Source organism: Pongo pygmaeus, chromosome 7 (assembly GCF_028885625.2).
Source record: "Pongo pygmaeus isolate AG05252 chromosome 7, NHGRI_mPonPyg2-v2.0_pri, whole genome shotgun sequence".
NCBI classification, from domain to species: domain Eukaryota; kingdom Metazoa; phylum Chordata; class Mammalia; order Primates; family Hominidae; genus Pongo; species Pongo pygmaeus.
This window is the reverse complement of record NC_072380.2, coordinates 67,580,184-67,607,942: the sequence shown is the minus strand read 5'-3', so window position 1 is coordinate 67,607,942 and position 27,759 is coordinate 67,580,184. Positions and strand designations below refer to the sequence as shown.

General features: G+C 43.6%; 1 protein-coding gene across 2 annotated transcripts in view; it reads right to left on the bottom strand.

Moving 5' to 3' along the window:
• Positions 1-22,855: 22,855 nt before the first annotated feature.
• The window catches only part of TGS1 (trimethylguanosine synthase 1), a 51,456-nt gene continuing 46,552 nt past the window's right edge, over positions 22,856-27,759 (bottom strand). For both annotated transcript variants that reach the window (XM_054498433.2, XM_063668782.1), the window contains exon 13: positions 22,856-23,723. In XM_054498433.2, coding sequence (XP_054354408.2) covers positions 23,601-23,723 — 123 coding nt within the window. In that variant the 3' untranslated portion in view covers positions 22,856-23,600. The remainder of the gene's footprint in view (positions 23,724-27,759) is intronic.

The following is a 27,759-nucleotide window of genomic DNA, read 5'->3' as shown; positions in this document are numbered from 1 at the left end:
CTGTTACCAACAATAAAGGAAATAATTATACTAATCAATTGTTTGAGCAAAGCTTTTGACACCCCCCTGGTAATCAAAAATAGGCTTACAGGTAATTTAGTGTATAAAAACAAAACAAACAAAAAATATAATCCTAGAAAGAAAATCCTTTTGTCCAAACTTCATTGCAGACCAGGCATTTGAAAACGTCATAAACTGTAAACAGCCATTTAAAGTGCTTCTGGGGAGCAGGCCTTGGGATTAGAGCACTTTTTTGGAGAACAGCAATTTAGAACTGAGGCAGCTTGCTCAGAAGTTCCAATCCAGTGAAAAGCCCCCAGTCGCTAGCAGAGCAAATGGAGACCTCTTGCCCTTTTGACTTCAGCACCGGGACTTGCATGCAGGTCTGTCAATGAGCTTTCCTGCAAATCTCAGAGAAGAGCGCTGGTTCCGACAATGCCCTGCCCTTCTCCCCAGGAGAAGCTTCCCTTGGTTTGTGGAGTTTTTCTCCTCTGTTCGTTCCGCAGAACTCCCCTGAGTTCACATTCACGGGGAACAACAGAGCCTCGTTCAGCGAGTTACAATGGGAAGCTGGCAGGGATGGCCAGGATACCGTGATATCCCACTGGGGTTTCCCTTTGAAATCTTCCTATGGTCTGAGACCAAAAACAGCAATCAGTGAGATGACTGGAAGGAGGAGAAGCTACATGAAAGGCATTCAGAAACCTACACTTATCTCCGGGGGGCCCCCACCCTGTCCCTTGAAGCCATCACAGGGTTCTCTGGAGAGTGTATGGCAGTTGGAGCCACTATCTTCCTCCTCACTATCTCTCCAACCCTGCCCCGATTCCTCATGACTCAGCCTGAGGCAGGGAGATTAAGAATTCAGACTGTGGGCCGGGCGCGGTGGCTCACGCCTGTAATCCCAGCACTTTGAGAGGCCGAGGCGGGCGGATCACGAGGTCAGGAGGTCGAGACCATCCTGGCTAAAACGGTGAAACCCCGTCTCTACTAAAAATACAAAAATATTAGCCGGGCGTGGTGGCGGGCGCCTGTAGTCCCAGCTACTCGGGAGGCTGAGGCAGGAGAATGGCGTGAACCCGGGAGGCGGAGCCTGCAGTGAGCGGAGATCACCTCACTGCTCTCCAGCCTGGACAGAGGGACAGAAAGAGACTCCGTATCAAAAAAAAAAAAGAATTCAGACTGCGTAATTAACCCTTTGTTAAAACACATTGCTACACATTTCACGTATATGTGTAGATGTATATAGGTTTTACTTTAATTATGCAAAAAAGCGTCCACTTCTTATCCATAAAATATTCTACATCTGCACATGGAGACAGATGCTTAATGGAAAGGGATATGGGATCATTTTTTACAGCCCACAGACACTTTGATTTCTTGCTCAGAGGACTTCATTCACTCAGTGCCTTTCATGAGGTCAACTTTGTTCTAGGTACCTTGCTAGGCGTTGGGGACACAAAGATGACTGTCGCTCTATCTGGGTGGATGACAGCACTTCATCCACCAACAGAAGGGCCTGGAAAGTTTTAGGGTTAAATGTGCACGTTAGGGCCAGGTGTGGTGGCTCACGCCTGTAATCCCAGCACTTTGAGAGGCTGAGGCAGGTGGATCACTTTAGGAGTTTGAGACCAGCTTGGCCAGCATGGTGAAACCGCGACTCTACTAAACATATAAAAAAAGTTAGCCAAGCATGGTGGCTCACACCTGTAATCCCAGCTACTCAGGAGGCTAAGGCAAGAGAATTGCTTGAACCTGGCAGGCAGAGGTTGCAGTGAGCCGGGATCACACCACTGCACACTAGCCTGGGTGACAGAGAAAGGCTCTGTCTCAAAAAAAAAAAAAAAAAAAAAAAAAAAGCACCTTAGATAAAGTAAAAATAAGGTAGGTGTGCTGTTGCATTGCAGATATACCTGGAGACGTACATAACATATTTTTGGTGAGGTTGGAAAGATAAAGGTAGGGTAACTACAGAATATAGTAGAAACTTTTAAGCTAGAAGTTGAAGAGCGTTTTTGGATTTTTGTTTTAAGACACAAGGTACTTAAGATCAGGTGCTAGAGACTGAAGCTGGATATCTAAAAGGTAATTTATTTTATTTATTTATTTATTTATTTATTTGAGACAGGGTCTCTCACTGTCACCCAGGCTGGAGTGCAGTGGTGCAGTCATAGCTCACTGCAGCCCCAACCTCCCGGGCTCAGGGGATCCTCCCATCTTAGCCTCCTGAATAGCTGGGACAATGCCTGGCTAATTTTTGTATTTTTTGTAGAGACAGGGTTTCACCATGTTGGCCAGGCTAGTCTTGAATTCCTGAGATCAAGCAATCCTCCAGCTTTAGCCTCCCAAAGTACTGGGATTACAAGCATGAGGCACTGCGCCCAGCCAAAAGGTAATTTAATAATAACCACAAGGTCATCCAAATTAGAAACAAGACAAAACAATACAGTGAGGGGTGGGGGGCAACGAATTTGAAAGTTCTTTAAAAGCATCAGCTATCTTCCTGAAGTTTATGAAACCACCTTTGCAAAATTATAACTGAGACAATGAACGAGATCTAACTTAACCGACTCCATCTTGCTTCTAACCTCCAAGCTGTCTTTGTTCATTCCTCGGCATAGGCTGAACCAACTTTGGGAGAAACTTAGTTTGTAGTTTATAGTTTGTTTATTTATTTATCTGGAGACAGAGTCTCACTCTGTCACCCAGGCTGGAGTGCAGTGGCATGATCTCAGCTCAGTGCACCCTCCACCTCTCAGGTTCAAGCCATTATCCTGAATCAGCCTCCCGAGTAGCTGGGAGTACAAGCATGCACCACCACACCAGGCAACTTTTTTTTTATTTTTAGTAGAGACAGGGTTTTGCCATGTTGCCTAGGCTGGACTCAAACTCCTGAGCTCAGGAAATCCACCCGCCTCTGCCTGCCAAAGTGCTAGGATTACAGGCATGAGCCACTGGACCCAGCGTTTTTTGTTTGTTTGTTTTTGTTCTTTTTTTGAAGAGTCTTGCTGTGTCGCCCAGGCTGGAGTGCAGTGGCACAATCTCGGTTCACTGCAACCTCCACCTCCTGGGTTCAAGCAATTCTGCCTGAGCCTTCTGAGTAGCTGGGATTACAGGCGCACATCACCACACCTGGCTATTTTTTGTATTTTTAGTAGAGAGGGGGTTTCACCATGTTGGCCAGGCTGTTCTGGAATTCCTGACTGTGATCTATAGTTTAAACAAAGACTGCAACAGCCCTTTCCCAAAGCAGACCTCCTTCTTGCCTGGGGACTAGATTGCCTTTGCAAGACTAACTTTAGTCACAGGATTAGAAATTATGGTTTAGGAGTCATGCAGCTGGAGGCTACAAGATTCTGACCCTCCCTAAACTGCTCCTAAGATCAGTGCTTGAGATATTTTGCAGACCCTGCACTTGATGGATCAGCTGGCACCACCCAGATTGATAAACTGGCTCCTCTGATCTTGTGGCCCCTACGCAGGAACTGACTCAGTGCAAGAATACAGCTTCGTCTCCCTGTGATTTCATCCCTGACCAATCTGCACCCCTGGCTCACTGGCTTCCCTCCACCTACCAAGTTATCCTTAAAAACTCTGCTCGCTGAATGCTCAGGGAGACTGATTTGAGTAATAATAAAACTCCAGTCTCCCGCACAGCCAGCTCTGCGTGAATTACTCTCTCTATTGCAATTCCCCTGTGTTGATGAATCGGCTCTGTCTAGGCAGCGGGCAAGGTGAACAACCCTTTGGGCAGTTATATTTAGAGTGTTCTCTGTCTTCAGCATTGTTTTTAGTTTGCATCACCCAACCCTGAGTGGGGAGGGAAGTGGTGCTAGGTCTTCTCAGTGTCTCGGGTGGGTGTGGAGGCTTCCACGGAGGCTGAGATCTAATTTTATTTTCCCAAACACTTAACTATTGGAGAAAAAAAATCCCTTTATTAGCATATAAATCCTTTCTGACTTCAAGTGTTTAGCAGCTATTCTCATTTGTTTACTGAGTTTGTAATGAGAGAAAAGAGGGCTTGCAGCCCCAAAGAAAGGCGGGAGGGACCCAGGAGAGCTGGGGGCTGCCCGCCCTCTGGCCTTCGCATAAAGAGCGCCTTAGCAGGTCTACTGAGAACGGGCCAGCTGTTAGCCAGCTGGTCACTCAGGAGGAAGCCCGGGGAAGAGAGAAGTGAGAACGTTTCAGCCAAGTAACTAAGTGCACAGCCACCCTGACCGTGGCCGGAAAACCGCGAATGGAAAAAGAAAAACTGCCCCGAGAAACTCTGAGAACTTGCAGTAAGTGCACAATATCCGTACCAGAGCTTAATTTCTTTACCTGAACTTAAAAACATGCACATACTTTGTTTTTTAATTGCAGTGACCTCTCTCCTGTGCTAGCCGGAGGTCCGGAGTCTTACAAAGGGCTTAGTTGAGAGTGCATGATTTGTGAGTCCTCTTCAACTTGGTGTTTAAGGAGAGCGGGGGTGAGCTCAGTGAATGCGGTTTAGCAGGAGAGCATTTGAATCCCACAGAGGAGCCAGCCTATGCCCTAGTTCTAAGGCGCCTCTGGTCCTGTGTGACCGCGGCCGGGGAGGCAACAGCTCTGAGCTCAGTTTCCTCCTCAGCAAAATGTAGCCAATGACGGCGTTGTGAAGCGTGAATGAGATCAGGTCTATGAACGTCACTTTGTAAACCCTTAAAGCACCATTTCAATCTTTCATTAAATATTAACTTGAAAGGAGCACTCACATAGAAATGTCAGTGTCTACCCCCAACTAACTTTCCCCTCTTTTCTCACTTCTTCTTTTTCACAGAACCAGGCTACACATCTTGTCATTAAATTTAATCAATAAACATCTGGTGAGTTCTACTCAAGACACTGAGCTAATTGGTTTATGTTCAGCACCGTCAAGAACCTTACCATCTAGTTGGGAAAAACCACACAAAACATATTCGAAGTTTTTAATGGCACTCATGTCAAATTATGAAAGAAGAATGGAAGAAGTCTCTCCTTAGCAAATGATTAATTACTGCGTTAGTCTGCTAGGAGTGCCATAATAAAGTAGCACAGATGGGGTGGTTTAAACATCAGAAATTAATTTTCTCACAGCTCTGGAGGCCAGAAGTCTCAGCTGAATGTGTTAGCAGGATTGGTTTCTCCTGACACTTCCCTCCTTGACTTGTAGACGGCCATCTTTTCTCTGTCTTCACAGGGTCTTTCCTCTGTGTGCCCCAGTAGCTCCCCCTGTATCCAAATTTCCTCTCCTTATAAGGACATCACTTATATGGGATTAGTGCTCACCTCATGAACCCATTTTAACTTAATTACCTCTCTAAAGACCCTATCTCCAAATACAGTCACATTCTGAGGTCCTGGGGGTCAGGATTTCAACATATGAATGTTTGGGGAGACAGAATTCAGCGCATAATCGTTACCAAACCAGAGGTTTAGATGCTGTCAGGGGAGTTTTCTTACAGAAAGATCCAAACATGCAATCCTTCTTGGGTGCTTTTGGTGACAGGCTGACTATAAATTAGTGCTATTTGTACTAGTGCTACAAATTTGGCTATCTTCTAGTTAAATAAATTCAATAAAATTCCTGGTTTATTTTTATGTCTACAGGATATTGTATTAAATATTCAAATTGAATAAAAATATTTAAATTATCATTTGAATAAACTACTTCTCTTGTGAAAAACAATACGTTTATTGCAACTTAATTATTTTTATCTTTTCCCTCTCTCCCTCCCTTATTCCTTTGGAATGAGGAGGCCCCGCGGGCTGTGGAGATTTTTGCCCACGAATGGGCTGTGGTAACTACAGCCACAGACTACAAATGCTGAACCGAGGGGTAGGAGAGGCGTGGAACCTCTTAATAGAGGAGGTGGCCCTTAAACTGGGGACCAATAGATTGATATACTCAGAAATTCATTTCTGCCAGATTGTTGTAATGACTGCACAGAAGTTCTCCACTGAGTTTTACATAGCATCTCTACAGTACTTCTACATAGTATTGCTCCATGTGGATGAACCACAGTCTATTTAAAAATTCATGGTTTTGTTGGGAAATTGGTATGGGGGAGTGAAGCACAGGTGCATGTTAGGACCCCAAAGATGGTGAACTGTGCCTGAGGAGGGCGAAGCCAGAGGACACTCTGGTGGAGGTCCATTGCAGTGCTGTCGTGCAAATCCATTGTCCGACCTGGGTATAGGGACGAAAGACTAATTGAGCCATCTACTAGCTGGTTCCCTCAGAAGTTTCCCTTAGGATAGTTGGTGCTCTCCCAAAACCCAACCCACACAGTTTTATCCAGTAAAGTTAATATTAGAGGTCCTGGGGCCAAAATGATCTCAACCTATTCTCAAACTTTAAATGGGTAAGATTATTATTATTATTATTATTTTTATTTATTTTATTTTATTTATTTATTTATTATTATTTTTTGAGACGAAGTCTCACTCTGTCGCCTAGGCTGGAGTGCACTGGCGCCATCTCGGCTCACTGCAAGCTCCGCCTCCCGGGTTCACACCATTCTCCTGCTTCAGCCTCCCGAGTACCTGGGACTACAGGCGCCCGCCACCATGCCCGGCTAATTTTTTGTATTTTTTAGTAGAGACGGGGTTTCACCGTGTTAGCCAGGATGGTCTTGATCCCCTGACCTCATGATCCACCCCCCTCGGCCTCCCAAAGCGCTGGGATTACAGGCGTGAGCCACCGCGCCAGGCCCTTGTTTTTGTTTTTGAGATGGAGTCTGGCTCTATTGCCCAGGCTAGAGTGCAATGACGCGATCTTGGCTCCCTGCAACCTCCACCTCCTGGGTTCAAGCAATTCGTCTGCCTCAGCCTCCCAGGTAGCTGGGACTACAGGCACCCACCACCAGATCCAGCTAATTTTTGTATTTTTAGAAGAAACAGGGTTTCACCATGTTGGCCAGGCTGGTCTCGAACTCCTGGCCTCAAGTGATCCGCCTGTCTCAGCCTCCTAAAGTGCTGGGATTATAGGCATGAGCCACCACGCCTGGCCTGAATGGGTAAGATTATTAAAAAAAAAAAAAAAAAAAAAAAAAATCATGGCTTTGGGATATCTAGGCCATTTTCATCTCTTGACTCAAAAGACTGCTCAGTGGACATTTATTTATTTTATTTTACTTTTATTTATTTATTTATTTTGAGATGGAGTCTTGTTCTGTCCCAGGCTGAAGTGCAGTGGCATGATCTTGGCTCACTGCAACCTCTGCCTCCCGGGTTCAAGCGATTCTCCTGCCTCAGCCTTCTGAGTAGCTGGGATTACAGGCATGCACCACCATGCCCGGCTAATCTTTGTAGTTTTAGTAGAGACAGGGTTTCATCATGTTGGTCAGGCTGGTCTCGAACTCCTGACCTCGTGATCCACCTGCCTTGGCCTCCCAAAGTGCTGGGATTATAGGCGTGAGCCACCACACCTGGCCTCGGTGTTTTTATTTTATTTTATTTTTATTTTTTGCGATGAAGTTTTGCTCTTGTTGCCCAGGCTAGAGTGCGATGGAGCAATCATGGCTCACTGCAACCTCCGCCTCCTGGGTTCAAGCAATTCTCCTGCCTCAGCTTCCCAAGTAGCTGAGATTACAGGCATGTGCCACCACATCCGACTAATTTTTGTATTTTTAGTAGAGACGGGGTTTTGCCATGTTGGCCAGGCTGGTCTCGAACCCCTGACCTCAGGTGATCCACCCGCCTTGGCCTCCCAAAGTGCTGGGATTACAGGTGTGAACCACCATGCCCGGCCTTAATCTTTTATAAATGTGAAAACCATTCTTAACTTGCTGGCCATCTAAAAAAACTGTTGGGCAATGACTCAGACTGTGGGCCATAGTTGGCTAACCCCTGACTTAGAAATGAGAAATTTGAAATATTTACTGCTATCCTCTGCTTAGTTACAAGAAATGGAAGGACGGTTGCTTGGTGCAAGGTATATAAGATATGGCATGCCAGCCACAGGGTGAAGCTTCTTGTTGTAACTATTTCTAGAGACTGGCGATGGCCGTGGGTGAGTCTGGACCTGCTGGGTCCCCTGGCTGCACTGGCCTGTTGCATGACAGCTCTCAACAAGGGCCACAACATGTTTTGAGTGAAAGAACACCTGCCTACAATGCTACCCAGACACAAAAGCAGAAAGCATAGCAAATGAAATCTTTCCATCCAAGCAGGTTTTTCCGGTAGTGAAACTAAAAAAGCAGCAGCACATACCAGTGAATGTTTTAACATTTCTACTTGAGGGCATGATACGGCAACCACACCTGGAGCTCGTCCACCCTGAGTGTACAGTGGAAACTAGCAGGCTTCCTAGGCAGGGGAGCTATTCATGAACAAGCCCATGGATGTTGCCCTTAACTGCCCTTCATATTGGCTCTGCACTGAGTCCCATTTCTTTTCTTTTCTTTTTTTTTTTGAGACAGAGTCTCGCCCTGTTGCCCAGGCTAGAGTGCAATGGCGCGATCTCAGCTCACTGCAACCTCCATCTCCCAGCTTCAAGCAATTCTCCTGCCTTAGCCTCCTGAATAGCTGAGATTACAGGTGCGTGCCACCACGCCCAGCTAATTTTTTTGTATCTTTAATAGAGACGGGGTTTCACCATGTTGGCCACGCTGGTCTCGAATTCCTGACCTCATGATCCGCCCGCCTCGGCCTCCCAAAGTGCTGGGATTACAGGCGTGAGCCACCTCTCCCGGCCCCCATTTCTTAAAAGCTGTTTAGGAAGTAACAGGAACAATAAGCTGTGTTTTCTTAGCACTTCCATGCCAGTACAGCATCATTACCATGTCACAGTTTAAGCAGAGGAGGTTCAGGGAGACACTGAACCACAAACACAGGTATTAATGACTCTAAAGTTGTTTGTTTGTTTGTTTGTTTTTGATAGAGTCTCATTCTGTCACCCAGGCTGCAGTGCAGTGGAGTGATCTTGGCTCACTGCAACCTCTGCCTCCCAAGTTCAAGCGATCCTCCCACCTCAGCCTCCCAAGTAGCTGGGATTACAAGCATGTGCCACCACACCTGGCTAATTTTTGTATTTTTATTGATGGTCTTTCATGTTCTTTCACCATGTTGACCAGGCTGGTCTTGAACTTATGACCTCAAGTGATCCACTCGCCTCGGTCTCCCAAGGTGCTGGGATTATAGGCATGAGCCACCACGCCTGGCTGATGACTCTAAAGTTTTTAAGCACCATACTACACAATCTCTTAATTTATCCTCCTGATTATTTTGTAAAGTGGAATTATTTTTTTTTTGACGGAGTCTCACTCTGTCGCTAGGCTAGAGTGCAGTGGCGTGATCTTGACTCACTGCAACCTCCGCCTCCCAGGTTCAAGCAATTCTTCTGCCTCAGCCTCCCAAGTAGCTGTGCCTGGCCTAATTTTTGTATTTTTAGTAAAGATGGGGTTTCACTGTGTTGGCCAGGCTGGTCTTGAACTTCTGACCTCGTGATCTGCCTACCTTGGTCTCCCAAAGTGCTGCAATTATAAGCATGAGCCACCACGCCTGGCTGGGAATTGTTGATTCTATTTTCTTTTTTTTTTTTTTGAGACAGAGTCTTGCTCTGTCGCCCAGGCTGGGGTGCAGTGGCGCAATCTCGGCTCACTGCAAGCTCTGCCTCCCGGGTTCACGCCATTTTCCTGCCTCAGCCTCCCAAGTAGCTGGGACTACAGGCGCTCGCCACCACGCCCATCTAATTTTTGTATTTTTAGTAGAGACGGGGTTTCCCCGTGTTAGCCAGGATGGTCTCGACCTCCTGACCTCGTGATCTGCCTGCCTCGGCCTCCCAAAGTGCTGGGATTACAGGCGTGAGCTACCGCGCCCAGCCGATTCTATTTTCATGAGCAAAGTGTCAGAGATCCTGAATGAATTATCGAAAATCATAGAGTAAGTGCCCAAACTGGATCAAATTACAGTCTTAAAGCCCCAAGCCCAATATCAAGAACTGTTTATGATTAAAACAATGTGATCAGGAAGGTGAAGGTTTTAGGATTCAAAATAATGAAACACAATAACTCAATTTTTTACCTTTTCTCTTGGTTTTCTTGTTCTCCGCCTTTCATTTGTTTGTTTTTTTGAGACAGTATCGCTCTGTCCCCCAGGCTGGAGTGCAGTGGTGCAATCTTGGCTCACTGCAACCTCCGCCTCCTGGGCTGAAGCAATTCTCCTGCCTCAGCTTCCCGAGTAGCTGGGACTATGGGCACCCACCACCATGCCTGGCTAATTTTTTTTTTTTTGAGACGGAGTTTCGATCTTGTTGCTGAGGCTGAAGTGCAATGGTAGGATCTCGGCTCACTGCAACCTCTGCCTCCTGGGTTCAAGCAATTCTCTTACCTCAGCCTCCCAAGTAGCTGAGATTACAAGCATGTGCCACCACGCTGGTATAATTTTTGTAGTTTTAGTAGAGACCGTGTTGGCCAGGCTGGTCTGGAACTCCTGACCTTACGTGATCCACCTGCTTCGGCCTCCCAAAGTGCTGGGGTTACAGGTGTGAGCCACCACGTCTGGCCTGCCCAGCTAATTTTTAAATTTTTCAAGAGACAGGGTTTCACCATGTTGGCCAGCTGGTCTCAAACTCCTGACCTCAAGTGATCTGCCTGCTTTGGCCTCCCAAAGTGCTGGGATTATAGGCATAAGCCACCGTTTCCGGCTGTTCTCTGCCATTCTCCACATTCTAAGACACCACAACTCTAATAGAATGCCTCTAAATACTAATTTGCAAAAAGAAATCATAAAATTCTTAAGAAGGTAGTTTTCACATAATGAAAATGGAAGGTTTCTTATTAGCATTCTTGCAACTGTCTTTGATCTCTCTTTTTTTTTTTAAAATGGCTAATACTTAGCAAGTGCCTACCAGGTGCCAGACACACAGAGCACTTTACAAACATTAATTCATGTAATCCTTATGACCATTTATGAGACAGGTGTCATTATCTTTATTTTTCAGATGGGGAAACCAAGGCACAGAGAGAGAGACTCATTTCTAGACTCACCTCTGTATCCCTTAGGTCTAAGGCATAGAGGGTCATCAGTTCAAGTCTCATTTGGGTAGAAGGCATAGTGATTCTGGAGACAGAGTACCTCGGTGTGAATCCTGGCTACCATACTTACTAACTAGCTCTTTATTTATTTATCATTATTTATTTATATATTTTTAAATTCATTTATTTTTTGAGATGGAGTCTCGCTCTATCTCCCAGACTGGAGTGCAGTGGCACCATCTCAGCTCACTGCAACCTCCACCTCTCGGGTTCAAGCGATTCTCCTACCTCAGCCTCCCAAGGAGCTGGGATTACAGGCACACACCAACACTCAGCTAATTTTTGTATTTTTATTAGAGACGGGGTTTTGCCATGATGGCCAGGCTGGTCTTGAGCTCCTGACCTCAGGTGATCCACCTACCTTGGCCTCTCAAAGTGCTGGGATTACAGGCATGAGCCACTGCACCCGGCCGTATTTATTTATTAAGAGACAGGGTCTTACTTTCTCACCCAGGCAGGAGTGTAGTGATGCAATTATGTCTCACTGCAGCCTTGACCTCCAGTGCTCAGGGGATTCTCCCACCTCAGCCTCCCGAGTAGCTGGGACTACAGACGTGCACCATCAGGCTTGGCTAATTTTTTTTTTGTTTGTTTGAGACAGAGTTTCGCTCTTGTTGCCCAGGCTGGAGTGCAATGGCGCAATCTTGGATCACTGCAACCTCCGCCTACCGGGTTCAAGTGATTCTCCTGCCCCAGCCTCCCAAGTAGCTGGGACTACAGGCATGCACCACCATGCCTGGCTAATTTTTTTGTATTTAGTAGAGATGGGATTTCATCACATTGGTCAGGCTGGTCTCGAACTCCTGACCTCAGGTGATCCACCCCCCCCTCCACTTGGCCTCTCAAAGTGTTGGGATTACAGGCGTGAGCCACTGCGCCTGGCCAGGCTTGGCTAATTTTTTTATATTACTTTTTGTAGAGATGAGATCTCCCCATGTTGCCTAGGCTGGTCTCAAACTCTTGGGCTCTAATGATCTGCCTGTCTTGGCCTCCCAAAGTGCTGGAATTACAGGCGTGAGCCACCGTGCCCGGCCTATGCTTTACATTAAAGATATCATTTACTTAAGTCATCCATTAGTAAAGATTTTAGAAGATATTTTTCAAAATGATGCAAAACTCAAAAAAGTAATTGAGAAATGCGAATTACATTTTAATGTCTCATAAATGGAATTACTAAGAAGCAGTAATGAATATCTGATGACAGTTCAAATATCTACCTTTCATACCCTGTGTAGTGTTTTGTCCATTTTTTCTATGCCTCTTTTCATGTTATATATACTGTGTGATGGTTTTATTTTCATATAATACAAAATCTCAAATCAGATGGGGTCCCACCTGTTACAGTTGTCTGGTAAAATGCAACTAGAAAACATTTCTCTCTAGGGAGAACTCTGACACCAAATGGTGCTATTATCACTAGCAATCTGATAAGAAATTAAAAAAAATTAAAAGCCCTGTGTGTGAAAGTCAGTTCTGGGGAGATGAGCCACAGTTGTTTCAAACTGGTCTGCATTTTCTCCAAGACAAGAGTATGGGGCCATTCCAAGGAACAGTATCTTTCCTGGCACAGGTGTTAACTTTTGTGGACGTGTATACACGTAGTAAGTCTGCAGTGGGGCACAAAGAGCACAAATTGCCTGAGTGTGCTGGGGTCCTAACGGGTAGACCTTGAAATTACCCTTTTCAGACCACTCTTGGCTCCCCTGGGGCCTCTCATGTTTATCTGAGGTAACCAAGGACAGAGTAGGACAATATAGATGTGCTGGCCCCTACAAAACTGAGCAGACAGTAATCACAGGACCCGCTCTGGTCAAGCATGAGGTGGTAGCCAGACATAAGAAAGGGGCCATAGAGTGCTCTACTTTGTGCCATAGAATATGCCTTAGAGAATCTTTTGAACTGTAAACATTTTGAAAAAAAAAGCATGTTGTTTTCACAGTCTTTTTTTTTTTTTTTTTGAGACCAGGTCTCACTTTATTGCCAAGACCGAAGGACACTGGTGTGGTCACAGCTTACTGCAGCCTCGACCTCTGGGGCTCAAGCGATCCTGCCACCTCAGCCTCCCAAATAACTGGGACCACAGGTGTGAGCCAGGATGCCCAGATAATTTTTGATTTTTTTGTAGAGGCAAAGTCTTGCTGTGTTGCCCAGGCTGGTCTCAAACTCCTGGGCTCAAATGATCCTCTCACCTTGGCCTCTCAAAGTGCTGATATTACAGGAGTGAGCCATTATGCCCAGTCTTGTTTTCATAGTCTTAATAGTCATACTGCGTAAGGACTACATAACACTACACTGAATGGAGGTAATAAAATTTACTTAGCTGTACCTCTCCATGGAACATTTGGGCTGTCGGACTGAGGCTGGACTGGACCAAGGGCTAAAGACCAAGAGGCCAGGATGGATCAAGTCAGTGTCTGGAGGCTAACTGAAAATAGCTTGGTAGCCAGTCTGATCAATGCATCACTGTGGAGAGTCGAGTAGGGACAAGGCAACAGACAGATGCCAGGGACACCAGACAAGAAACTGCATGAGAATGAAAGATACCTACTTGGATCCTCCAGCTGTGACCACAGGCTTGGTTTGGAAGTGAGCTTTAAAGAGCTCTAAGCCATCTTGCATAGCTTTTGCAAAAGGTACTTGTGATAGCATGGCCAGTGAGTGGGTGAATGATTTTTATCATGATAGACTAGCATTCGCTCATTCATCCAAGACCCATATCCAGTCTACACCCAAAAAGAAATGGCTGTAACAATTACAGTAGTCCCCCTTATCTGTGGGAGATAAGTTCCAAGAACCATAGTGGATGCCTGAAACCTTGGATAGCACTGAGCCCTATATATACTATGTTTTTCTCCTTTACATACACATCTATGATAAAGTTTAATTTATAAGTTATGAACTGGACGAGATCAAGAGCAATAGCTAATAATAAAATAGAACAATTATAACACATACTGTAATAAAAGTTTTGAAAATGTGGTCGCTCCCTCAAAGTATCTTACTGTACTGTACTCACCTATGTTCTGACCTCAATTGACGGAGAAGACTGAAACTGTGGAAAGTGAAACCACAGGTAATGGGGAAACTACTGTTTAACAAAACCTTTAGCGTATACATTTACTATTTTAAATGTCAGTTACATAATTCTCAATTATTTGAAGGATTAAAAAAATCATGAATGAACTTCAATTGGGACTGGAGTAAATTGGGCATTGTTGCAACCTTAATTTAGAACTTCCTAAACTCTTACTTTAAATACAGGAAAAGACTGATCTTCATATTCCTAGGTCTAAGGAGGATTTAGTGTTTCATCCTCCATGCTGTAAAATGCAAATTTGGTAATTTCACTTTCTGGGTTAAAGTCCTGTGGTTCCCTATCACCTAAGGATGAAGTCCAAATTCCTAAGTATTGTAGCTTTAATTATAAAATAACAAAAGCCTCAAAATGCAAAATAGCATGCTTTTTGTTCTCCAGAAATCTAGATCTGCATTATCTAAATGGAATTCTTTAGCAAATAGCTACATGTGGCTGGTGAAAATATGAAATGTAGCTGGTATAAATTGAGATGTGCTGTAAGTTTAAAATACATAGCACATATTGGCTGGATGTGATGGCTCATGTCTGTAATCCTAGCACTTTGGGAAGCTGAGGAAGGCAGATCACCTGAGGTCAGGAGTTCGAGACCAGCCTGGCCAAACATGGCAAAACCCTGTCTCTATTAAAAATACAAAAATTAGCCGGGCATGGTGGTGCTTGCCTGTAATCCCAGCTACTCAGGAGGCTGAGGCAGGAGAATCGCTTGAACCTGAGAGGCAGAGGTTGCAGTGAGCCAAGATTATGCCACTGCACTCCAGCTGGGTGCCAGAGGGAGACACTGTCTCAAAAAAAAAAAAAGCCCGGTCGCAGTAGCTCACACCTGTAATCTCAGCACTTTGGGAGGCCGAGGCGGGCAGATCACCTGAGGTCAGGAGTTCGAGACCAGCCTGGCCAACATGGAGAAACCCTGTCTCTATTAAAAATACAAAAAACAAAACAAAACAAAACAAAAAAACTAGCCAGGTATAGTAATCCCAGCTACTTGGGAGGCAGAGGGCAGAAGAATGGCTTGAACCTGGAAGGCAGAGGTTGCAGTGACCCCAGACCACGCCATTGCACTCCAGCCTGTGCAATGGAGAGAGACTCTGCCTAAAAAAACAAAACAAAAAACACCAAAAAAACCCCCAAAAAACATACTGGATATCAAAAATTTATTTAAAAAGAACAGTAAAATCTCTCATTAATAATTGTTTATATTGATTTCATGTTGAAATGGTATTTTGGGTAGAGTTAAATATATTATTAAAATTAATTTCACCTATTTAACTTTTTAAATGTGACTACTTGAAAATTCAGGGTGCAGCACACCAAACACACCAACATGACATGTGCATGCATATGTAACAAACTTGCATGTTGTGCACATGTACCCTAGAACTTAAAGTATTAAAAAAAAACAAACCATTGATTTGTACATTTAAAAAAGAAAAGAAAATTCAAAGTTACATTTATGGCTCACATTATATCCCTATCAGACAGTGCAGACATAGATGATTCCCATTAATATTCTTTTTTTTTTTTTTTGCGATGGAGTCTTACTCTGTCACCCATGCTGGAGTGCAGTGGCGGGATCTCGGCTCACTGCAACTTCCGCCTCCCCGGTTCAAGCAATTGTCCTGCCTCAGCCTCCCGAGTAGCTGGGACTACTGGCAGGCGCCACCACACCCAGCTAATTTTTATATTTTTGGTAGAGATGGGTTTTCACCATGTTGGCCAGGCTGGTCTCAGACTCCTGACCGCAAGTGATCTGACCCTCTCAGCCTCCCAAAGTGCTGGGATTATAGGTGTCAGCCACTGTGCCCGGGGCCTCCATTAATATTCTTCAGTATTTTCACTAGGCACCTCACTTAATTACAGAATGCCTATCCCATTCAAAGCTTGAGAATCAATCTATTTTCTCTTGCTGAAAAGATAGCTTTGTTTTACCAGGTTTCAAGAAACTGATAATGGGTTGGGAAGAGCAAGGCATTGCCCATGGGGCTGATGCTAATTTGCCTCTCTCCTGTGAGCTCTGCTTCCAGAACCTCTCTCAAATCTGCCCCTCCCCTCCTTCCCCAGGGCTGGCTGAGCACCCCTCAGGGTGTATATGGTCTCCCTGCTTCTCGTCTGGTCTAATTCTTTTGTGTTAGAGTGACCTCTCTAAGAGGGGGCTCTTCACCTGGAAACTGCAAACCACTAAGAGGATCATGGACAGAATTTAGGCTGTCTGTGAACGTGGATGTCAACATATCAAACAAAAAAGCAGCTTTTAGCAGTATCTCTGCTTTGCCACTGACAGAAAGGTAGATATTTTAAGATAATATTCTAGCTGCTGTAATACCACCACTGAAATTGTAGTTACTAGTAGACCCTCCAGTAGATGTTATTTAATGTGTTAATGAAAAAGCACACATTTATTATACCACACATATTTTCTTGACATTTTCATAGCTACTTTGATATAGTGGGATTGCTCTGTAATCCTAGGCTTTTATTCTTATTTATTTATTTATTTTTGAGACGGAGTCTTACTCTGTCCCCCAGGCTGGAGGGCAATGGTGCGATCTCTGCTCACTGCAACCTCTGCCTCTTGGGTTCAAGCCATTCTCCTGCCTCAGCCTCCCGAATAGGTGGGATTACAGGCACCCGTCACCACGCCTGGCTAATTTTTGTATTTTTAGTAGAGATGGGGTTTCACCATGTTGGTGAACTCCTGACCTCATGATCCGCCCGCCTCAGCCTCCCAAAGTGCTGGGATTACAGATGTGAGCCACTGCGCCTGGCCTCTAGGCTTTTATTCTATGCATTTATTTTTTATTTTATTTTATTTGAGATGGAGTCTCGCTCTGTCACCTAGGCTGGAGTGCAATGGCATGATCTCAGCTCACTGCAAACTCTGCCTCCCGGGTTCAGGCAATTCTCCTGCCTCAGCCTCCCGAATAGCTGGGATTACAGGTGTCCACCACTATGTCCGGCTAATTTTTTTTTGTATTTTTAGTAGAGACAGGGTTTCACTGTGTTGGCTAGGCTGGTTTTGAACTCCTCACCTCAAGTGATCCGCCCACCTCGGCCTCCCAAAGTGCTAGGATTACAGGCGTGAGCCACCGTGCCTGGCCTTATTCTATGCATTTAAAAGCTTTTTTTTTTTTGAGACAGAGTCTCGCTCTGTCCCCCAGGCTGGAGTGCAGTGAGATCTCAGCTCACTGCAACCTCCGCCTCCTGGGTTCAAGCAATTCTCTGCCTCAGCCTCCCAAGTAGCTGAGATTACAGGGACCCGCCACCACGCCTGGCTAATTCTTTTGTATTTTTAGTAGAGATGGGGCTTCACCATCTTGGCCAGGTTGGTCTTGAACTCCTGACCTCGTGATCCACCCACCTTGTTCTCCCAAAGTGCTGGGATTACAGGCGTGAGCCACTGTGCCCGGCCTAATTTTTTTTTTCTGACTTGGAGCCCTTAGGCTTCACCAAGCTTTCAAAGCCTGAAAGCCTCCCACTGCCTTCAGGATGCAGCCAGTACTCACTCCTCAGCTCAGCACAGGAAACCCTGCTACTTCATCAGCCATAACTTCAGTGACTTCTCGGTGAATTCAGCATTTACTGATGTCTACATATGCTCAGCCTTCATTTGCCTTTGTGCCTTCTAAATCTGTTTCCTTCCTTGGAATGTCTTGTCCCAACCTTTTAACCTGGAAAATTTCTAGTCTCCTGTGATAATATACCATACAGTTCAAAGGGCAGCCTTTTCATGTACATGGCTCCTGGAGGGGACAATATGGGTCTTTCTTTATTGTCCATCACCCATTCCAAGTTTCCCTGAAGTGTGGTATGCACTGTTCTTTTTTTTTTTTCTTTTGAGATGGAGGCTGGTTCTGTTGCCCAGGCTGGAGTGCAGTGGTGTCATCTCGGCTCACTGCAACCTCCACCTCCTAGTTCAAGCAATTCTCCTGTCTCAGCCTCCTGAGTAGCTAGGACTATAGGCGCATGCCACCATGCCCAGCTAATTTTTGTATTTTTAGTAGAGACAGGGTTTCACCATATTGGACAGGCTGGCTTCGAACTCCTGACCTCAGGTGATCCACCTGCTTTAGCCTCCCGAAGTGCTGGGATTACAGGTGTGAGCCACTGCGCCTGGCCTGCAGTGTTCTTTTAGATAACAAATTAATGAACATTTTTCATATTAATATGCAAATATTAAGAGAGAGTGATTTCTCATTTATGGCAGTATTTGTAATTCCTTTACAAATCACTTTTAAGTTTAAAAATTAAGTAAACAACAGTATATATTGACACAGACATGGCAACATTATGATGGCAGCAGATAACTACTGCGTCTACTTCTGAGTAGTTGGAGATATTCTGTGTACTATTTTTCAGACTTTTTTATAAGTCAGAAATTATTCAAAAATGAAAAGTTAAAAAAAGAATTAAACCAAGTATGAGATAATGTATTAACTTTATATTAAGTCAAAATCTAAATAAACAGCTATTTTCTGGGTAGGCACGGTGGCTCACGCTTGTAATCCCAGCACTTTGGGAGGCCAAGGCCAGCGGATCACTTGAGGCCAGGAGTTCAAGACCATCCTGTCTAACATGGTGAAACCCCATCTCTACTAAAACTACAAAAAAAACTAGCTGGGCGTGGTGGCACACACCTGTAGTCCCAGCTACTTGGGAGGCTGAGGCACGAGAATTGCTTGAACCTGGGAGGTGGAGGCTGTAGTGAGCTGAGATCACACCACTGCACTCTAGCCTGGGTGACAAAGAGAGACTCCGTCTCAAAAAAAAAAAAAAAAAAAAAAAGGAAAGTATTAAAAAAAAATGCTGGCATTTGACTAAATCAGAATAAATAAATAATAGAAAGAAAAAGTTTAAAAAAAAAAAGCTACACTCCTAGCCTGGGCAACATAGGGAGACCCTGTCTCTACCAAAAAAAAAATAAATAAATAAATTAGCCATTAGCTAGACATGGTGGCATGTGCCTATGGTGCCAGCTACTCTGAAGGCTGAGGTGGTAGGATTGTTTGTGCCTAGGAGGTCGAGGCTGCAGTGACTCAGTGACTTGTGACTGCACCACTGCAGTCTAGCCTGAGTGACAGAGCAAGATCCTGTCTTAAAAAAAAAAGAAAAAAAAAAAGGCCGGACGCGGTGGCTCCCGCCTGTAATCCCAGCACTTTGGGAGGCCAAGGCGGGAGGATCACGAGGTCTGGAGATCGAGACCATCTTGGCTAACACGTGAAACCTCATCTCTACTAAAAATACAAAAAAAATTAACTGGGCGCGGTGGCGGGCGCCTGTAGTCCCAGCTACTCGGGAGGCTGAGGCAGGAGAATGGCGTGAACCCGGGAGGTGGAGCTTGCAGTGAGCCGAGACAGCGCCACAGAAGTCCTGCCTGGGCGAAAGAGCAAGACTCCATCTCAAAAAAAAAAAGCTGCAATCAAAACATGTTGCTCAGAAAGTTACCAGGCCCAGTCTTCATGCGGTTCCACCAAGAGTTCAGTGAACACACATTGCCAATGTTATTTAGGACACAGAACTCTATTGAGCACTATATTCACTATTTGGGTGATGGGATCAGTAGAAGCCCAAATCTCAACATCAGGTAATATATCCATGTAACAAACCTGTACATGTACCTGTGAAATGAAAATTATAAAAAAAAAAAAAAAAAAGGAGGGGAGGGGAAGAAAATAATGAAAGACTTACTAAAGCATTCTGCCAGAATAGTTTAACTTGGATGCCAAAACCAGGCAAGGTGCTCAAAAGCAAACGTAAACAAAACAAAACAAAGTAAATGTATCAAATGAAATCCAGTAGCGAACTATTTAATACATTATGTACAGTCGGATTTAATTAAAGGAACACAAATAGGTTTAAATAATTTGAAAATTTTAAAGTAATTTAGACTTTCCTACATTAAATAAAAAAGTAGAACCCGATGATTTGAGGAAGCCTAACATAAAAAAAAAATAGGAGAGGCAATATCTTAATTTTGATGTGAACTACATAACATTTAATAGAAATGCTTCTAACCTCTCACTGCAAAATAAAAAGGAACAAGTGCTGTTATTACAATATTCCTGGCAATCCTAACCAATGCAACAGGAAAAGGATAAAAATTAAGAGGCTTACATTTTAGCAAAGAGAAAAACTTGTGTGTAGATGTCATGACTGCTTATTTAGAAAATCAAAGTGTATCAATTAAAAACTATGGGAGTGGCCGGGCGCGATGGCTCACTCCTGTAATCCCAGCACTTTGGGAGGCCAAGGCGGACGGATCACGAGGTCAGGAGATCGAGACCAACCTGGCTAACACAGTGAAACCCCGTCTCTACCAAAAATACAAAAAAATTAGCTGGGTGTGGTGGCGGGCTCCTGTAGTCCCAGCTACTCGGGGGGCTCAGGCAGGAGAATGGCGTGAACCCGGGAGGCGGAGCTTGCAGTGAGCCAAGATCGCACCACTGCACTCCAGCCTGGGCAACAGAGCTAGATTCCGTCTCAAAAAAAAACAACAAAAAACTATGGGGCGGGGCGGGGGGGAGGGGGGGCGGGTGCGGTGGCTCACACCTGTAATCCCAGCACTTTTGGAGGCCAAGGTGGGCGGATCACGAGGTCGGGAGATCGAGACCATGGTGAAACCCTGTCTCTACTAAAAATACAAAACATTAGCCAGGCGCAGTGGCGGGCGCCTGTAGTCCCAGCCACTCGGGAGGCTGAGGCAGGAGAATGGCGTGAACCTGGGAGGTGGAGCTTGCAGTGAGCCGAGATCGCGCCACTCCACTCCAGCCTGGGCGATAGAGTGAGACTCAGTCTCAAAAACAAACAAACAAAACTATGGGGTGGAGGAAGGGTGAAACAAACAAAAATTATTAGAATTATTAAACGAGGTCAGTAAGATGACTGAAAGACACAAAAATCAAAAGTATTCTTTTTATTTGGGACAGAATCTTGCTCTGTCACCCAGGCTGGAGTGCCCTGGCGCAATCTTGGCTCACTGCAACCTCCGCCTCCTGGGTTCAAGAATTTCTCCTGCCTCAGCCTCCTGAGTAGCTGGGATTACAGGCTTGCACCACCACTGTCATTTTTGTATTTTTAGTAGAGACGGGGTTTCACTGGTCAGGCTGGTCTTGAACTCCTGACCTCAGTTGATCTGCCTATCTCGGGCTCCCAAAGTGTTGGGATTACAGGCGTGAGCCCCCATCTCCAAATACATACATATCAATCTGTACTATCATTTTTAATAGACATGGTACAAATGTATGAGAATTGCTGTAATCATTAACCAATTATGGTTATGTACTTATTTATTTTTTGAGATGGGGTCTCACAGGGGAATGAAAATGTGGGAGTATTTCAACAATTTTATTTTTTTTGTGACAGAGTCTCACTCTGTTGTCCAGGCAGGAGTGCAGTGGCACAATCTCGGCTCCCCTGCAACCTCTACCTCCTGGGTTCAAGCGATTCTCCTGCCTCAGCCTCCTGAGTAGCTGGGATTACAGGTATGTGCCACCACGCCTGGCTAATTTTTGTATTTTTAGTAGAGGCGGGGTTTCACTAATGCTGGGCAGGCTGGTCTGGAACTCTTGACTTCAGGTGATACGCCCACCTGGGTTTCTCAAAGTGCTGGGATTACAGGCGTGAGCCACGGTGCCCAGCCTTTTTATCCATTTTATGTATTTAAGATTTTTTGGAACCTGAATCACACAATAGACTAGAACGCTTCTTAAGTCCTATTGAGTACTGACAATCTTAACAGTCTATTAATTAGTTTTATCCCTGTGTGATTAGTGGGCAGGAATATCTTAGCTTTAGCTAACCAAGCCTAAGCTTCCTTCTCTTCTCATATAAAATCATGTATGTTCAGAAAGATGAGTTAGCTTTATTAATATAGAAGTAAGAAAATGAGTTGTGGAAAGAAGTATATGCACGAAAGGTTGTGACAAAAAACTAAAAAAAATTGGTGATTTTGGAAATCTGCCTTTACTTCACCTGCCATCTCCCTAGTGACTTTAAGAACGCTACATAAAGCCAGGTGCGGTGGCTCACGCCTGTAATCCCAGCACTATGGGAGGCCGAGGCAGCTGGATCACAAGGTCAAGAGATCAAGACCATCCTGGCTAACACGGTGAAACTCCATCTCTACTAAAAATATAAAAAATTAGATGGGCATGGTGGCGGGTGCCTGTAGCCCCAGCTATTCAGGAGGCTGAGGCAGGAGAATGGTGTGAACCTGGGAGGCGGAGGTTGCAGTGAGCCGAGATCGCGCCATTGCACTCCAGCCTGGGCGACAGAGCGAGACTGTCTAAAAAAAAAAAAAGAATGCTACATAAAGTTTAAAAACCAAGAACATTTGGACAGATTTTGAAGTTGCGAATTAATGAAAAAGTAATTGCACCTTTATTGATCAGCTCAGTTGCTACTGTACTGCAGAGCAATCAGACATAAACTGTAAAGTTTCAAGACACTAAAATTAGCATATTCCAACAAAGTTATTTACATAACAGCTATTTTTCTAGTCTAATTTTCTAGTATTTATTGGAAATTCCCCAAATTTGTTTCAATTCTCTAATCTTATCCCAGCCAATATCATGTTTTGTTTAATGTTTAATACGCTCATATTATTAAAATATAGAAGCCCCAGGTCTAACTTTCAATGGACAGAGTTGTATGTCACTATTTTTTTGCCTACTTGTAAAAATGACTGAACAAACTTTTTAGATGAATAATTAAGCAACAGATATCCCTCTTGCTTTCATTGCCATTTTAATAAAAAAATATAAACTCCTATATTACAAAATATATTGCGTATTGATGTCACAATGGAAATTTTACAAACACAAACTTTATAAAAGGGTGTTAAGAAGCCAATTCCAGATGAAGCAAAGACATGAAAACAGGAAAGTTCTAGAAAAAGTCTAAATAAATGTATTCATATTCTGTGAGTGAAAAAGATACTTCAAAAGGACGTCTGTAAGCCTGGGCACAGTAGCTCACGCCTGTAATTCCAGCACTTGGGGAGGGTGAGATGGGGGGACTGACTGAGCCCAGGAGTTTGACACCTGCCTGAGCAACATAGTGGGACCTCGTCTCTACAAAAAATACAAAAATTAGTCCGGTGTGGCAGTGCCCACCTAAAGCCCCAGCTACTGAGGAGACTGAGACAGAAGGATTTCTTGAGCTCAGAAGGTTGAACTTGCAGTGAGCTGTGATCATGGCACTGCACTCCAGCCTGGGCGACAGAGTGAGATCCTGTCTCAAAAAAAAATAAATTACAAAGGACTCATATATATTAATTTTGTATAATTCCTCTAAAGGAATTATTCAAAGATCTCAAAATATTTCACTGATATTTGAGTCCTGTAAGTTTCCATTTCATATGGTGATATAAGACCATGGGTAGAAAATATCAGTGAATAAAGGAAGACATGCCAAACATCTCATCTGAATATTTTGACCACTCCATGATCTTTTGTCCTCGCACTGCCGCATAGTTAGGTTTCAGAGGCTGGTCTTCGAATTAGGTCACCAAAATATGCAGTGATTGTCTTCAATTTGTTGTTAAGGAAGTTCTGTTCTATTTCCACTTGACCTCCAGGCCCAGCTAAGGATGCCACCTAAAAAGATGAACAGAAGAAAGTCACACACACACAAAAGCATAATTTCAAAAGTCTTTCATTCGTACTGCTTTATCAAATAATAGGAAGACTCTGGCTTTTAAGTCCTTTGAATAATGAGGTATCTCAAATGTTCACTGCTACTTCCCAGGCATCGATGCAATATTTGGAGGTGGGAATACTTGTTATTTCAGATCCTTTTGATATTATGGGAAAGTTCATGGTGCTATGCTGTTGTATAGGACTTGATCTCTCCAATGCCATAGCGAAGAACTCAGAGGAAGAAAAAAAATGTACAAATCCTTCCCAAACATCCGGTTTATTAAAAATTTTTATTTTTAAACATTAGAGGCAGGGTCTCACTTTGTTGCCCAAGCCTGTCTTGAACTCCTGGTCTTAAGCATTCCTCTCACCTCTGCCTCCCAAAGTCATGTTTATTTATTTATTTATTTTGTTTTTTGAGATGGAGTCCTACTCTGTTGCCCAGGCTACAGTTCAGTGGCGCGATCTCGGCTCACTGCAACCTCCGCCTCCCAGGTTCAAGCAATTCTCCTGCCTCAGCCTCCTGAGCATCTGGAATTACAGGCGCATGCCACCATGCCCAGCTAATTTTTGTACTTTTTTAGTAGAAATGGTGTTTCACCACGTTGGCCAGGCTGGTCTCGAACTCCTGACCTGGTGATCTGCTCGGCCCGGCCTCCCAAAATGCTGGGATTATAAGCCACCGCACCCGGCCTAGGTTTATTTTTAAAATATTATTACTATTTTTCTCACCCTCCTTCCTCCCCAGGTTTATTTCTTAACAAAAATATTTAAAGCTGATTTCCCCTTCCTGAAAGCCTTTGTCCTGTTCATCTTACCATCTGCATCTCACCCTCTCTCTCATTCATTCAACAGTATTTACTGAGTACCTTCTACATAATCCTAGCTCTGATCCAGGCCAGGATCCCTACTCTCATGAGGAGTCTAGCCTCTAGTGACTTTTCCTTCTCTCACTGGTCTCCTTTCTTTTCTCCCACCTTGGATCACTTCTACCTGTTGCCCTTTTGTGTATTTTAAATGCTTTCTACAACAATTGCGGTAAAAATACATTGCTCTTTATGAGGTCTACTAGAATATAGTGACTAACTCCTTTAGTAGGAAGCTGAAAGCATTGCTCCCTCCCCACCTCCACAGTTAGCATTAAAGAATGCTAGCCAAATGACCAGCATTTGACAGGGGGATGGGAGAGTTAGCTGCTAAAGATTCTTTTGTTCCAAGACAGTAATGCTTGCACTCACCTTGGTACATTGTAAACTAGTAATGTTTTACACCCTAAGTTCTTATACAGATAAGGTTTTGTTTTGGTTCAGTACTTTTTTCACCCAACCTCTCAGAAATCTTTTAAATAGCAAATATGTTGCTTTCTAACTCATGATTACTTCACCAGAGATCAGTTTTTCAGGGTACTAAGAGGAAAGATCAAGAGAAGGGAGAATTCAGTGGAGAGCCCTGGCAATCAGAGAATAGAAGACACAGCAATAGAAGGGACAGGCATAAACAATGAGAAACAAGCATTTTCTGTAACTGTAATCAGCAAAATTATAGTTGTGTATTTTGTAAAGAGCGGCACTCAGTCAGTCTGGTTTGGTTTTAAGGGTTGAGAGAATGTAATCTCAGTGGTATTAAGCATACCACCCCAGCTTCTGGTAGAAGGGAAGATTTATTGTGCATTTCCAGTGAGTATGTAAAAAGTCACAGACACAGAAATAGGGAAGAAGCAACCAGTCATTCTATGGTACATTATTATGTGAAAATAAGTCAAATACAGTATCCCTTATAATGATTAAAAGCACTCCCCCTACTATTTTTTTTTTGTAAGGAATACTTAAAGTGAAACTAGAAATTTAAAAATAGCAAAGTAGTCTCAGAGTAGCAATTATTAGGAATAAATGTTTTAAATTCTATTTTGGTATCTTTATGCCAGTCTGGTTTTTTTTTTACAAGAAAGGGCAAAAAAAAAAAAAAAAAGTTATTTTGTCTTTAGCCAATAAAAGTCATTTTGAACAGTTTATCACTTTTTCACAATAATTTTTCTTTGAGTTGAGATACAACTCAAATGTAGCATTGCTGCTGTGCCCTTTAACAAATAACTTAAAAATCTACAGTTCTACCACTAATTTGCTGCATTAATTTAAAAAGCCATTTTTAGGCCGGGTGCTGTGGCTCACGCCTGCAATCCCAGCACTTTGGGAGGCCGAGGAGGGTGGATCACAAGGTCAGGAGATCGAGACCATCCTGGCAAACAAGGTGAAACCCCGTCTCTACTAAAAATACAAAAAAATTAGCCGGGGGTGGTGGCGGGCGCCTGTAGTCCCAGCTACTCCGGAGGCTGAGGCAGGAGAATGGCGTGAATTCAGGAGGCGGAGCTTGCAGTGAGCTGAGATCGCACCACTGCACTCCAGCCTGGGCGACAGAGTGAGACTCTGCCTCAAAAAAAAAAAAAAAAGCCAATTTTGTTGTTGTTAAGAAAGCCATTAAAATAGGCTTTTTTTGGCTTTCTAAATCCGAAAAATAGGAATACTATCTCCCTAAAAGAGCATTTTAAAGAAAAGAAAAACCATTTCTGAAGTTTACTTGAAAAAAAAATAAAGGTATTATAAATATAGATAGTTATTATTATTATTATTTTTTGAGGTGGAGTCTCGCTCTGCCACCTAGGTTGGAGTCTCGCTCTGCCACCTAGGTTGGAGTGCAGTGGCACGATCTGGGCTAGTACTGCAAGCTCCGCCTCCCGGGTTCACGCCATTCTCCTGCCTCAGCCTCCCGAGTAGCTGGGACTACAGGCGCCCGCCACCATGCCCGACTAATTTTTCGTATTTTTAGTAGCGACGGAGTTTCACTGTGTTAGCCAGGATGGTCTTGATCTCCTGACCTCGTGATCCGCCCACCTCGGCCTCCCAAAGTGCTGGGATTACAGGCGTGAGCAACCGTGCCCGGCTGATGGTTATTATTTCTTATATAAGCCATAAATAGAATTACATAAAAACCAATTTCTGAGAAGGTAGGGTAGTTTTGTTTTTCTTAATACCTTTCAGAGGGTTGTCTAGATGTGGGTGCTTGGGATTAAAATAAAAAACGGAGGTAAGATGGGAGTTTTCTCAGAAATCATGAGTTCTGAAGTCTGTGCAAAAGAGTTCATAAATTACTTTACTCAATAACTATTATTAAGAGCTTATAGGTATCTGTTCTAGGCAGTGCAGTATAGCAAAAAACAAACAAAAAATCCCCACCTCCATGAATTTTACATTCTGGTTGGGAGAGTCAGATGATGGACAAATAAAACAAATATTGTTCCTGATACTGGAGAAGGTGGTGAATCTATGTGACAAAATATAGTGAGAAAATTCTTATGTACTTAGTGTTTAGAAACCATTTTTTTTTTTTAAACTTAACATGTTACTTTCAAGTGTTCTGATTACGAATAATTTCTAACTTTAGCCTTTTTGTATGTTTTCACATTTTCACAACTACATATATGTTAAAAGTTAGGATTCTGGAGTTGGAAAGACTATAAATTTAGTAGTTCAAGCAAATAACTTTGCTTCAGGCAAATTTAACGAATGCCATTAATTTCTAGCTGTCCTTATTTTTCACTAGAAGGTTTAGCTGATAAAATATTATTTGGTTCCCTCCCCTTTCTTAGAATTTAGTAAATTGTGAGAGGAAGAGAGGGTAGGAAGGACAGAGAGAGGGAGAACGGCAGGTACAAACAGATAAAGATTAGTGGCTCTGGATTACTTTCCACGTTTTTGGCATATTACCTAAATATATTAATTTTACCAAAATAAATCCCAATTAATTTGGACCAGAACTAGAATTAAGGACTGAACTCCTGACTAGATTTGACATCAGGCAGTAAAGTTGTTCTTTGGGGACTGGGAAAGGAGAAACAGAAAAGATCACAATGAAGGTGTTAAAGCACAGAAGATTTAAGCATCAAATAACCATTCAAAACTGCACTTTTTTTTGTTTTGTTTTGTTTTGTTTTTTGAGA